The sequence below is a fragment of the Notolepis coatsorum genome, assembly GCF_963971535.1.
Source record: "Notolepis coatsorum genome assembly, chromosome: 1".
Lineage (NCBI taxonomy): Eukaryota > Metazoa > Chordata > Actinopteri > Aulopiformes > Paralepididae > Notolepis > Notolepis coatsorum.
Window position 1 is genome coordinate 215,713,104 of NC_140165.1, and position 15,000 is coordinate 215,728,103.

The 15,000-nt window shown below is 43.2% G+C and overlaps 1 protein-coding gene across 1 annotated transcript in view; it reads right to left on the minus strand.

Moving 5' to 3' along the window:
* Nucleotides 1-15,000, minus strand: part of dscamb (Down syndrome cell adhesion molecule b) — a gene marked incomplete at both ends in the record, with an annotated part of 450,395 nt that overhangs the window by 25,265 nt on the left and 410,130 nt on the right. The window contains 7 exon segments of the mRNA XM_084312177.1: nt 483-492; nt 494-651; nt 1,530-1,645; nt 1,881-1,911; nt 3,033-3,209; nt 8,932-9,222; nt 13,153-13,341. Coding sequence (XP_084168303.1) covers nt 483-492; nt 494-651; nt 1,530-1,645; nt 1,881-1,911; nt 3,033-3,209; nt 8,932-9,222; nt 13,153-13,341 — 972 coding nt within the window.

Consider the following 15,000-nt stretch of genomic DNA (forward strand, 5'->3'; position numbering starts at 1 on the left):
GTGTTTATTCATAGTTAAAAGGCAGTAGAGGTTGAGTACTTTATTATCTAAAGATGGTAAATTGAAGTGCTGTGTTCATTCATGGTTAAAGACAGTAGAGGTTGAGTACTTTATTATCTAAAGATGGTCAATTAAAGTGCTGTGTTCATTCATGGTTAAAGACCGTAGAGGTTGAGTAATATATTATCTAAAGAGGGTACGTTAAAGTGTTGTGTTTATTCATAGTTAAAGATGGTAGAGGTTTAGTACTTTCTTGTAATGTATCACATTCACACTCCCAAGTGATTTAGATTGGTTTTACAACTGCAAATACATGGTCCAAGAAATCTCAAAACAGAGACATACTGTATATGGTTCTTCAGCACAAGGGTTCAACTCTACAACACACTATTTTGACTAATGACATTCAGTTAGTGGTTAGTAGCACAGGACCAGCAGTAGTGTTTGGTTGTTAGTAGTAAAGGAGATAAAATGTTGGGCACTGACGATGGTGGGACTCACTGGTTCCAGGCCTGGCGTCGGACACGTCCACCAGGGGACCCGTGGCCTGGGACAGGGACTGGTAGTGGACTGTGTGTGTCACTGTGGACGACTTCTGTTTGGACGACTCCCCAAAGTCATTGTCTGTCAGCAGCACCGTGGACCTGTCGTCTGGGGACAAGAGAGAGAGAGAGAGAGAGGGACCGAGAGACAAGGAGTGAGTGAGAGACAGAGAGAGATAGAGAGAGAGAGAGAGAAGGAGAGAGAGAAAGAGAGAGACAGAGAGAGAGAGAGAGAGGGAATGGAACAAAATCATGGGAGGAAGTAAGCATCGAACATAAGGATGAAACAACAAAGGAAGATTATTCTTCACAACAACAAATATCAACAAATGTAATGACAGTAGCTACTGTATACAGTGCGACTATACATAGACTACTGTAACATGTGCAGTCATCAAGTCAGGTTAATCTTGTCATCATAAAGAGTTACTCATCTCATCATAACGAGAGTTACTCATCTCATCTAATCTCATCTCTTCTCATCCTAATGAGAGTTACTCATCTCATCATAATGAGAGTTACTCATCTCATCTCATCTAATCATAATGAGAGTTACTCATCTCATCTAATCATAATGAGAGTTACTCATCTCATCTAATCATAATGAGAGTTACTCATCTCATCTCATCTCATCATAATGAGAGTTACTCATCTCATCTAATCTCATCTCTTCTCATCCTAATGAGAGTTACTCATCTCATCATAATGAGAGTTACTCATCTCATCTCATCTAATCATAATGAGAGTTACTCATCTCATCTAATCATAATGAGAGTTACTCATCTCATCTAATCATAATGAGAGTTACTCATCTCATCTCATCTAATCATAATGAGAGTTACTCATCTCATCTAATCATAATGAGAGTTACTCATCTCATCTCATCTCATCATAATGAGAGTTACTCATCTCATCTCATCTCATCATAATGAGAGTTACTCATCTCATCTCATCATAATGAGAGTTACTCATCACATTTCATCTTACCGATTGTCTCCATTGTATCCCTCTCCTCTATGAGGAGCTGTGCTCGGGGGATGTCGATGTGCATTCTTAGCGTCTGCTGCTGCTTGTTGACTGTGTCTGGCGTCCGCGTGTTCTTACTGGGAGAGATCAATGAGAAAATAACTCATTAGTTACTTACAATTGCATGAGTTGGCATTGCATTAGCAAGGAAACAAATCCATTCAATAGCATTAAACTTGATGAATAATACTAAAAGGCAAGAGGCCCAATGCATATATACCCCCCCCCCCCCCCTATCTATTCAGTGATAGATAATTTTGGGCCGTATTGTGATTTATGCCCACTCTTTAAAGCTGCATTCAGAATACGCACCTCATCAGCATTTCCGCCAGACTTTTGGCATCTGTGAAGTCAGCAGAGAGCGAGTTAGCACAGTAACCATAGGCTGTCTCCACTGATGAGCTACAGTGGTGGAGATGCACTAAACACAACCTGAATTACGCAACACTCTAGGGCAGGGCAGGTGCCAGGGGCCTTGAGGAAAAATGGGGAATAGTTACATTTTACAAAAGATTTATTCACTAGAAGTTGGCACAGTAAGAAGATGTACAGTATAGACATTACTATTCTCATCATAGGTTCCACTCTCTCCTCTGTTATCTCCCCACCTATACTATACACAGTTGTGTGAATTATGGACTAAATCATATCTTACAAAATCTTAATCAAACAGGGATTCATGATCTATTACATATCAATGGAGGGGTCTTTGACGTGAAGATGTTTGAGAACCGCTGCTCTAGAGGACGGAGACACAGTACTGTGGATGAGTGCAGAGACGGTTGATCTGTGCAGACAAACTGCCCATGTTCACACCCTGGCAGCTTCTTAATTACAACAGCGGAGTCAAGAGGCTCAACTCGGCCTTGGTTTAGTTTAATTGTCCCAGACCAACTTGAGCGTAACACGATTTGAATTACAGATAGGAAAGACATATTTCAACAATACATCTAGGATGTATCACTTTGCTTTTGTGTGTATGTGTACGGTATGTGTATGTGTACAGTATGTGTATGTGTACAGTATGTGTATGTGTATGTGTGTGTGTGCTTTGTACGGTACCTGTTTATGTCTGTGGTGTCTGTCTCTGTGTGTGTGTGTGTGTGTGTGTTGTGTGTGTGTGTGTGTGTGTGTGTGTGTGTGTGTGTGTGTGTGTGTGTGTGTGTGTGTGTGTGTGTGTGTGTGTGTGTGTGTGTGTGTGTGTGTGTGTGTGTGTGTGTGTGTGTGTGTGTGTGTGTGTGTGTGTGTGTGTGTGTGTGTGTGTGTTGGTGTGTATGTATATATACTATGTGTGTAGTCCATGGTGTGTGTGTGTTTGTGTGTATGTATGAACCAAATATGTAGTCCATGGTGTGTGTGTGTGTGTGTGTGTGTGTGTTTGTGTGTATGTATATACTATGTATGTAGTCCATGGTGTGTTTGCACCCCTGTGTGTCCCTGATGTGTGTGTAACACACAACCCACCTCTGAGTCTCTTCAGCCTCTGTTCCCTCCTCCTCCTCTTCAGCACCATCAGCATGATGAAGACCAGGACGGCCACCACCAGGATGGAGGTGATGGTGACCACCATCTTCAGACCTCCGCTGCCCGACATGTTGTCTGAGATGGGGTCTCCTGACTTCAGCAGGGGAGGGATGGTACCTGCACGACAAGAGGAAATACACATATATGTTATCTTCCCCAGATTCGGACAAGGAGATAGATATCAGTTTCATCTCTGTGCGTCCAGTACAGAGAGAGAGAGAGAGAGAGAGAGAGAGAGAGAGAGAGAGAGAGAGAGAGAGAGAGATAGAGAGTGAGAGAGAGAGAGAGAGAGAGAGAGAGAGAGAGAGAGAGAGAGAGAGAGAGAGAGAGAGAGAGAGAGAGAGAGAGAGAGAGATCTGGTTGCACGCAGTGGTGCAGTCGTAATATGGGAACTGGTTACACGCCATGTGCACGCGCGCTCCCGCGCATGCACATACATGTTCCCTCAGTTGCGCACAGAACAGATGATTATTATGCATAACAATGGAGATCAAGCAGCCCCCCACCTTCTCGTAGGTTCCTATTATTATGCAAATTCTAGGTGAGAAGTGCCGGCCGCCAGCCGTGTAGCTTTCTACAACGGCCGGGTACTTATCATTGCGCGCACTTCTGCCCTGAGTGACTACTAATAACACGCCGTGTAACCGCGTGTGTGCACGACTGCACCGCTGGTTGCACGCTAGCCTAGCTTAGCACAAGTACTTGAAGCAGGGTGTTGGATTTCGCTATATCAGCCAGTAATCACCTCGTCACCTGTGGCTCCGTGAAGTTTCTGCGTTGTGTTTATCTCTTTCTCATCGTACTAGCTGATAACGATATCTTCCCCCGTTGATGCATTTCTCTCAAAAAAATTAACGACACACTGGAAACAGGATACCTCTCCTGGATGTTGACGTTTATTCTCATAAACATACTCTGTACAAGATGGAAACCGTTCTGAAAAGTTATTATTCTAATGACTTCTCTCTCTCTATCAGCCCGGTGGTTGTCGCGGCCTAGTGTTATCCCAAAAGCCTTCCCTGTTAGCTGAAGCTAGCTCGTGGCAACCGGAGGGTGGGGGCTACGCGTCAGCTTCCCTTCCCCCACCCTCTAGCTCCTGAGGTCTCTGTCTACGTGTCCACGCTTCGTTTCTTAGTCTGAGTCTAACCGGAATAACTCCCAGCTATAAACTATAGTCCTTAGCAACCGGTGGCCATCCCCGTTGCCACGCCCCTTCTCTCGTTACTAAGTGGCACGACGCCATGGCAATGGCGCTCTTGTCACCTCTGACACACTTTAACGCCCTTTTCTCTATCTCTTCCCCATAGCAACGGCTCCTCTGTTGATATTAACTCCCCTCTCTAGCCGACCAGCCTTGGCCCTATCTCGAAACACCCTGTATGCTGCTCCCCCACTGTCTACCGTGCAAACACACACACTGGCTGCCAGTTACTTTTAAGATCTATAGATCCATCTGAGTAGATGCTGTCCACTACAGATATTTACATTGTGTACACATTGAAAAATAGGGTGTGTATGTTCCTTTAATGTCTGGGATTTAAGGAATCATCGTTTTGAGAGTGTTTGATTAAAAGGTGCAGTTTGGGATTGAAAGACATTGTTACACTCCCTGGTCTCGTGGGAAAGCACACATCTACCAGTTGAATGTGAACCAAGATAGATAGTGTCTACAGAGTAAGACACACCTGTATGATAATAATAGTTCTCAAAAGCTTCTTTTCCATCTCCAAGGCAAACTCACTCAACATACTCAGAATTTAGATGGTCAAATAAATTCCATAGTGTATCTTCAAATGCTGAAATACTATGGCGCCCAGCAATGTCATTATAACAGTAAATTACTAACACACACACACACACACACACACACACACACACACACACACACACACACATGCACACACACGCACACACATGCACACACACGCACACAACAAGAGGTGCAAATCCAGAGCCTGCAGAATAATGAAAGACCCTCACCACCCCAACAACAGCCTGTTCATGCTGCTGCGGTCAGGCAGACGCCTGCGAACACCAGCAACTAGGACAGAGAGACTTCGTCTCAGCTTCTTCCCCCAGGCCATCAGAGCCTTGAACACTGAACTCTCCACACACAAGCACACATGAGCACACACACGACACACACACTGCACACACTCGCACACTAGCAGCCACTTTAACATGAGCAAACACACTCATGCTGCACACGCTCACACTTATGGCCACTTTACAAAAGGAAAGGTCACTTTAAGAATAGTATAGTATAACTTGAGATTGTATAATATAGCATGTACATAAAGACCCAGTGCCTCATCCGTAGCTAACAGTGTATTGCACTACCACAGGACCTAGCATGTCCTACCATGCTCTGTAAATAACTCATGTACATATACCGATATGCCCTACTCTGTTTACTTGTTTTATTGCACAATGTCGTTCTATTGGATTCTATTATATATTACTATTGTATTATGCACATCGTTGCGGGCAAGAAGACCACCCGCATTTCATTGTATACTCGTATGCCGTGACAAATAAAACTCTTGACTTGACTTGACACGCACACACACACACATACACACACATGCACGTGCACGCATAAACACATAAACATTGTAAATGGGCCCATGTTCAGACACGTAGCTGAGAGGAAACACCCCGGGGCTCTAGCTGTTCCGCCTAGCAACACAGTTCTGCTGAAAAGCTTTATAGGGCTGCAGCAGTTTGGACCCCCTAGTGTTTCACCTCATTCATCAACACGTAAAGTTGCTTTTGAACTTTTGATGAACTAGCAGAGGCACCAGGTTTGCATGGGGCTGAATACACACGTCACTGGAGAGGAACTGAGCAGCTGAGGCGATGTATAGAACTGCTGTGTCACACACACACACACACACACACACACACACACACACACACACACACACACACACACACACACACACACACACACACACACACACACACACACACACACACACACACACACACACACACACACACATACACACACACACACAATTACATACACATACACATACACATACATACATACATACATACATACATACATACATACATACATTGACAATCCTCCTACGCACAGATGCAGACATACACATACACACACACGAACAAACAAACAAACAGTGAAATACACAGACATGCAGCCACACACACACACACACACACACACACACACACACACACACACACACACACACACACACACACACACACACACACACACACACACACACACACACACACACACACACACACACACACACACACACACACACACACACACACGCACAGTCGCACACACACACACACACACACACACACACACGGCACACTCCCAGGCAGCTTACATTAAGATTCTCAGCTAAAACCTTCAAAGGACGTTATTGAATAGGCTGTACTGCATATTTCACAGCTCTCCCAACATAGCCTCTGTCTCTACAGCTTAACACGTGCCTCTGGTTATGACTATATATGCAATATGTAGCCCAGGGCAAATAAAGATACAGAAGTAGATAGAAGTATACCCTGCAGAGATAAAGCTTTCCTTGGCTTCTCATTTCATCACAGCTGAGCACCTGCCAATGCTTTTATAGCCTGACAAAATAATCTGATTTATTGGTCACTTTGAACCATATATCTCAAAGTAAGCTCAATTTCAGGTCTGTACAATAAATGGCGAACCTCAAAATCCTTCAGTAGCAGTTTGCCTTTTAAGTGCATTCACAGAGAAGGATCTGGTTTGATGCTGCACAGCCAGATCAGCACAAGCTTCCTTTAAAGGAACACGCCAACATTATGGGACATGCATTTACTGTCTTCTCCAGAGTCAGATAAGAAGATAGATACCAATTTCCTCTCTGTAAATTCAGTAGAAAGCTATCCGGCTGCAAGCTAGCCTAGCTTAGCACAAATTAATGGAAGCGGATACGGACCACTAGCCAGTTTGAAGGCCAGGTTTTTTTGGCCAACAGCTAGGCTAGCTGGTCTGTATCCGCTTCCATTCATTTGTGCTGAACACACAGAAGGGAAATTGGTATCTATCTTCTTGTCCAATGGTAAGCGCATTTCCCATAATGTTGGCGTGTTCCTTTAAAGTTATGCATATGGCTTACATCCTTATGGCTAGTCGGTCCAATCTACTCCAATCACTAAGTGTTAACATTAACACTTTGAATGCCGACGACGACTATTCTCGTCTTATCAGACGAGTGCCGACGACGTGTATTGTTGTTTGATTTTTTTATTAGCGATCTGAATTGATATTTCAGCAACCGAGTCTCCCGTTGGTACAGCAGACTCTCTAGGAGCTCAGATGGGAAAAAACCGCCCCTATCGTCTATCTCTGTGTAACTGCAGGTCAGTCGATTAGACTGGGAGATCCCTGTGGGGGTGGCCAACTGGCTCCATTGTGCTGGCGAGCCGTCTGATGATGAGGGATCTGATTGCGAGATGGAAAGCAGCCTGGAATATATATTTACAGCAGCCAATAATCAATCAATAAACGCGATCGATATTTGGAATGGCGATCAGGAATTGGAATAATCTTTTTGGAGAACATCTGATCTAAGGTAAGGAGTCTATGTTACCAGTTTTAGGATAATCAGACCTGTATTCACTGAGATAACAGCGTGTCCCATATGTGTGTATGTGTGTGTGTGTGTGTGATCTTGAGGAAATGGATCATAGATTTTTCAGCCTGCCTCTATAGCGTGCATAAGTACACATATACTATCGATAATCTAGCGTTTATTTGAAAACGATTCATAAATAGGCCGACAAATGACAACGTGTCTAGTGTATTCGAGAATATTCCAATAAATGCCGTTTATGGGGGAATCTTTCAATTTTCCGCCAATTTTCGAGAAAACGATAGCTTTTCGAAATGCTATAAAAAGGATATGAACCGATTAAAAAACAATCCGTTTCGACAATGTTGACTGCAAACAAGTCATTGATAAGCGACGGGCAGATTAGACACATAATTTAAAACATAGATTATGCGTTTTTAACGCTAACATTGAAGTGGATGATGGCATTCAACAGGGTAAAAAGGTAAACAAGGTTGGCACTGATAGTGTTAAAGGGAAAATCCACCCGTGAGAGACAAGAATCAAAAGACTGATCCTGGAGCTGCATCATAGGCAGTGAATAGTGGAGCTGCTCCTAGGACACTGAACAGGACCCTTGGTGATTCTAACATTAGCAAGCGGAACAAACTCTGCTTTCTTTCATTTCTGACAGCAGTGGATATTTACTCACCAAGTCCAAAACTGCCAACATTGGATTTCTGAAATTCAGTGATATTCCCCTTTAGACATTTAATTTACTGAAAGATATATAATAATTCTAGATATGGGCCAATGGCTAAGTTCAGACTGCAGACCAAGGTGGCCCAAATCTGATTTCTTTGCTCTTATGTGACTCAGATCAGATTTTCTCACAACAGTGTGAACAGCACTTTTCAATTCAGATTTTGGCCTGCACCTTCATATGTGGTCCTAAATCAGATACAGATATTTTTTTTGCAATGTGAGCTCAGTCAAAACAGTCATGCGACTTTCATGTCATTGTGACATTTGTCACAATCTTTAAGCCCATCTTCTTCATTGTTCATTTGCGCATGTGGGTCAGTTCAGGAGCGTGCCCAGTTCACGCGGGAATCTGATATTGGCCACATTTTAAAAATAATGTGAACTGACAAACTAAGAAAAGCTAAGATGTGAGCAATAAATCAGAATTGAGCACTGCGGCCTGCAGTGTGAATGTAGCCTCTGTGGAGCCCTGTGGGAAATCCATTTAATCCAAAACTCACTTCCGTCAGCGTTGAGAGTGGCAAAGGTGACCCTCTTCTCTGCTGACCCGGCACTGTTGGTGACTTTCATCTGCAGTTCATACCAGGTGGCCTCCAGCAAGTCGTAGAGGATGTAGCTCTTGGTGAGCGAAGTGCGCTGGGCTGTGGTCCAAGTCCCAGAGTCCACCGCACGGTACTCCAGTGTGAAGGAGGTGATTGGACAGCCGCCGTTGTTCCAGCCAATCAGGTTGAGCCTGACCCGAGTGGAGTTGATGCTGGTGAAGAGCTCGTGTTCTTTGGCAAACTGGGGCTCTGAGAGAAGGTAAAGGAGTGCAGGAGATGTGGTTACTATTTTGGAAGTAGTGAGACAAACAACAACATCTCTAATGTCTTGTGGGGAGGGAGAGCTGCCTGAGAGCCTGAGAGCTGCCCTGGAGAGCTGCCCAGCTCCCTGCTGGGGTGGATACGTGTTCCGATCTACGCATAATATCTATTGCTCCTATGTCCGCCCACCACAAACACGCAAACTGTCGAACGCCTGTCCCTGTCTCTCTGTGAGTGGATGTCTTGTGGTGATGGCCAAGGTGGTGGATATCCCGTGGTGATGGCCAAGATGATGCAATCCTCTCTACGTCATCCCCATACTTCAAATGGATCCAAACGGAATATGACTCTGATATTTTGAGCTCCGAGCCTTGACATTTAGCCTTTATCCAATTTTCATACTAGCACTCGTTTCTCTATGCTTTTTCTTTTGTTGTTGTTGTTCTTAGCTCTATTCTATTTAAATCTTTCAAAAATTTTCATATGTACCCCAGTTGCTATTGCATGTACATATTTGTGTTTTATTACACGTATATGTATTGTACATACCTGTACATACCAACTATTTCGCCTGTTTTATTCTCCACCCATCGATAGCAACACTACTATCACCGACATCCAAGAAGGGGTATCCCCCCTTGAATGGCCCTTCTAAGGTTTCTCTCCTCCACATTGCCTGTGGTGCTTTTTTCCTATTGCTACTGTAGGTTTTTTGTGAGTTTTTCCTTACCTTCGCTGGGGTATCTCTGGGAGTGTTGCATTTATTTATTTGACATTTATTTTGGATTTCATGTTGTTGTTTTTTTATAATTTTGTATTATTGTGATGTTTCTTCTTGACTTGTTTAAAGAAGACGTGTCCGGCCCATGGGGACATTAACGTGTGTTGTCGGGCCTTACAAATACATTTGATTTGATTTGATTTTGATTTTAATGTCTTGTGGGGAGGGAGTTCCAGAGCCTGAGAGCTGCCCTGGAGAGCTGCCCAGCTCCCTGCTGGGGTGGATAACTTGTTCCCTTCTATGCATGTTCCATAACATCCCTTTTTTGGTCTGATCATGGGCACAGCATAAACGATGAATTCTAAAAGCACTATGTAAGGGATAATCAATGATAAGGTGATGCGTTAAATGGTTTTATTACATGGTGTTTTAACATTCGCCGAAATGCTTGATTGTGATTGGTCAATAGCGCTCGTCAGAGGTCCGTTATTACTCGATAACGGACCTCTGCCGAGCAATAATGACCGCTATTCGCAGCTGTTCGCAATCAAGCCCACTGACACACACTGCAGCAGTGCAATCAGTCCACACACCTGCCGGCGATAATAATAACTTTATTTGGGCTGACAGCAGACGGAGCCACAGAACAACTGCGTCTGCATTTGATCTCGTCTTGTCGATGGTGTAAAATGAATTAGGTATATTGTTAGTAAGTTAGCCATGTAATAAGCGGGATAATGTATAGCTATACTCGGTCATTGTCACAAAATAATTTACCTTCACTACGTTTAAAACACCTCGGCGAGGCGCCTCGGTATTCTAAACTCCGTGTCGGTCAATTATTTTGCGACAATGACCTCGTAGCTATACATTATCCCTTACATAATCAATACTACTACTCCTACTCCTACTACTACTACTAATAATAGTAATAGTAATAATAATAATAATAATAATAATAATAATAATAATAATAATAATAATAATAATAATAATAATAATAATAATAATAATTGTTACAAAGGATCAGATTAAACCGAATATATATATTTATTTATTGATATATATTGCATAGTATTTGTATATCGTTTGATATCCCCTGTATATTCCTTGTACATATACACGGAATATCCCTTTAGCCCAGACCATAATATTTCATTCTCCTATTGGACAGCGGTCCACCGGCGCCAGGGACCGGCCTCCGGAGTCAGGTTCAAAGTCACCGTCAAGACGTGACTGGACATGCCCGGCCTTGCCCAGGGATACGCGACAGAAATGAGATTGGCACTAGTTTGTTCACCGTGCGTATAAATACGGCGCAGGTGAATACAGAAGCCTCTTAGCCCCTTCGTATGTTACCCAATAAGTTGAAGCCTCACCCACGATACAACGTGCGGTGAAGTATGGCCTGTTTGGCCCCAGAATAGAGCATTGAGACCGCGTGCGAATTAATAACTGAATTGTCAGAGTTTGGCGCTATACCGTCGAGTGCGACATATTTCTATTAAGTCAATAATAGTCTATTTGTGTATAGTGTATCGTGCGGCTAAAGTTCTACAGTGACCAGCATCTCCAACGCTTCCTCGTATTAGCTAGAGTTCTTATCCAGGCTGGGCTGACCACATGGCGCTTTCACCCGAGGAGACCTAGACGAGAACCGTATGGACATGTACACTGGATTAATCTACCCGACGACTACATAGCCCTTTGCGGCTGGAATATATTTGCTTTGGTCCTGTGATTTATGGAGCGGATAATCGCAGACGCCTGCACGTGTTGGATTTACCCCGCGAGGAGTCAAGTCGAGTCGGCGCCTCAGAGAGCCTGAGGCCGACTAGCTTTCTTCACTGTGGAGCTACAGTCTACGGAGAACAGCTGTATTCGTCTGTGGATCAAGAGGCTACTGCACCGGCTCCTGTACCTGGAGTCTCCTTAGTCATCGTTGACCAGACGTTCTACTACCGACAGATCTTCTACCCCTGCTGGCTTACAACCAGGGGGAACCCCTTCCAGTATCTCCCGCTATATTACTAGTGTACCATAGATATAATTCCCTAAGATTCAGGTTGTATAATTACCTCCTGCGTAACCAGAGAATGGACATTCATTATTGATTTGCCTACGCATATTCCTTTGCCTTACAAGTGCATTCAAAGAATAATGTAAAGTATATTATGTACCCTTTGCTCCATTAAATACTTGATTATACCTTTGTGTGGAACCGATTTCATTGTGGGAAGTGTTCATCATATTCATATATCGTGTACTGTATGGCCAGTAATTAAAGTACATAAAGCGGTAGTGGTTTAATGATACCATACTTATCAATACAGTCAGGGAATTGTACCCCTCAGTTACAATAATAATAATAATAATAATAATAATAATAATAATAATAATAATAATAATAATAATAATAATAATAATAATAATAATAATAATAATAATAATAATAATAATAATAATAACAACAATAATAATAGTAATGATAATAATAATAACAATAACAATAACAATAATAATACAAGTAATAATAATAATAATAATAATAATAATAATAATAATAATAATAATAATAATAATAATAATAATAATAATAATAATAACAATAACAATAACAGTAATACTACTACTACTAATAATAATAATCCTATTAGTAGGTCCTGAATCTCGGTCATTAAAGAACCCAGGACGCTTATCGCAAAGAGTAGGGGGTTCCCCGACGTTCCTGGCCAAATTCCTAATCAGGTCTCTGACATCAAGGCCACCTAATCCTCCCTTTCGCTGATATCAATCCCAGTCTCCTGAGCCGTTCAGCCATTGTGTAGTGTGATGTGTGCCGGGTGCCAGTGTATGGCAGCCATTGAGCCTGCGTAGCCCAAGGTTGGGTGCTACCAGTGGTGCTGATGGAGGCAATTTGCCAATTTCCACCCTACATTGTGGGGAGTGTCTAGAAAAGCGCTATATATATATAATTCATTATTAATTAATAATAATACTAATTAATTCATTCGTTTTGGTGGTGGGGCTACCTGTTTATAATTAGCATGATTGACTGGGCCTTTAAAGAAACCAAATGTGGCTTTGTGGCGGGATTGTGAGCGGTATTCCCTCTCATCTAAATCTCACTGCCAGTATATCAGTAACTTATAACCACTATGGTGTCCATGTATTTATTCGTTAACTGTGTTCTGTACCTTTCCCATGGGTTTTAGCCTCAATGATCTCACTGATGCGCCCCGGACCCACTGCGTTCTGGGCTGTGAGGGTGAACTTGTACCAGGTGCCACACTTCAGGTTCTCCAGGCGGTACGAGCGCTCGCTGGGGCTGATGGGAAAATTGCCCCACTGTTCACTGTTGTCCTCAGAGTGCTGCAGGATGTAACCTGAGAGAGACAGACGCAGAGGAGGAGAGGCGAGGGGGGGGAGATGGGAAGAGGGTGGAGGAGAGAGAGGGGGGGGGAGAGAGAGAGAGAGAGAGAGAGAGATGGGAAGATGGTTGAGGGGAGAGAGAGGGGGGGAGAGAAAGAGGGAGATGGGGGAGGGAGAGAGGGAGAGAGAGAGAGAGAGAGAGAGAGAGAGAGAGAGAGAGAGAGAGAGAGAGAGAGAGAGAGAGAGAGAGAGAGAGAGAGAGAGAGAGAGAGAGAGAGAGAGAGAGAGAGAGGGAGAGAGGAGAGGGAGAGGGAGAGAGAGGTCACTGGTATCACTGGTACTGATAGTGTCATACATTTTCAAACTATTATTTCTAAACAAATCTCCTCTCTTCTCTCTAAGGATAGCAGCCCCTTTGGGACAGTGAATCACGCGAGTGAATACACAGTCCCTTATACGACCATTGACAAATCTCACAATTAACTCTGAAGAACTGGTCGTCAGTAAAACGCTCCTCGTACAAGTATCGCAGAGAAATTTCAAAGGTACTCACAGTTGCACAAGGGTTTCGGACAGACAAGCGCTAGGGTTTGAAAGCTCAAGTCAGTCAAGTCAAGAGATTTATTCACGGCATACAAGTATACAATGAAATGCGGGTGGTCTTGCCCGCAACGATGTGCAAATAACATATAATAGAATCAACATTGTGCAATAAACAAGTAACATTGTGCAATAAACAAGTAACTCGACGTTGCTAAACATTTTAAATATTTTTTATGAACTTGTCAACATCACCGAAGACGGCTTTGCTTCAAAATGGCTGCCTGGTGCGTCTGCGCTGTGATTGCATTTGTGACATGGGTGGTGCGCCCAGCCATCACAGCGCATTTTGAAGCAAAGTCGTCTTTCAAACCCTAGCGTTTGTCTGTCAGAAACCCTTGTGCAACTGTGAGTACCTTTGAAATTGTTCGAGGAACGTTTTGCTGACGACCAGTTCTTCAAGTACCTTTGAAATTGTTCGAGGAACGTTTTGCTGACGACCAGTTCTTCAGAGTTAATTGTGAGATTTTTCAATGGTCGTATAAGGGACTGTGTATTCACTCGTCCAACAATGAAAGGAGCTATAAGGATATAGGGCACTTTCACCTGGAGGCCAACTGTTTACCCTCCGAGAATAAAACAATATTTCAATATTCCATTGATGTCCCACACGCCCATCAACTATAACAAGAGAAAAACAACCATCGATGGGAAAACATCACGTATATAACTCTTAAAACGCAGTATTACTTCAAAAGGTCAGAGGACGGGAGCTCCGATTAGTGCAGCTGATGATTAAGCGCAATGATAAATCACCTTGGTGACTCCAACTGGGATTAGGCTTTCTGTAAGACTGAACGCTTTAATCTTCTACTTTAGGACACCTAATCTTCTTTGTTCCTTTTTAATCTAACACCACCCCCCCCCCCCCCCCACCATGCACCCCCCATCCACTGTTTAGGAGCCTACTCACCGCCAGCCCCTCCTGTGTCTGAGATAATGAGAAACTAGAAGAACAAGGGATTTTACGGTAGATTGGTGGATTTGGTTGACATTGAGCTGAAGTGTCATTGCTGACTGATTAGAGTATGGTAGGGCTGTTGCTGATGTCTCCACTCTGGATATCATGGGGG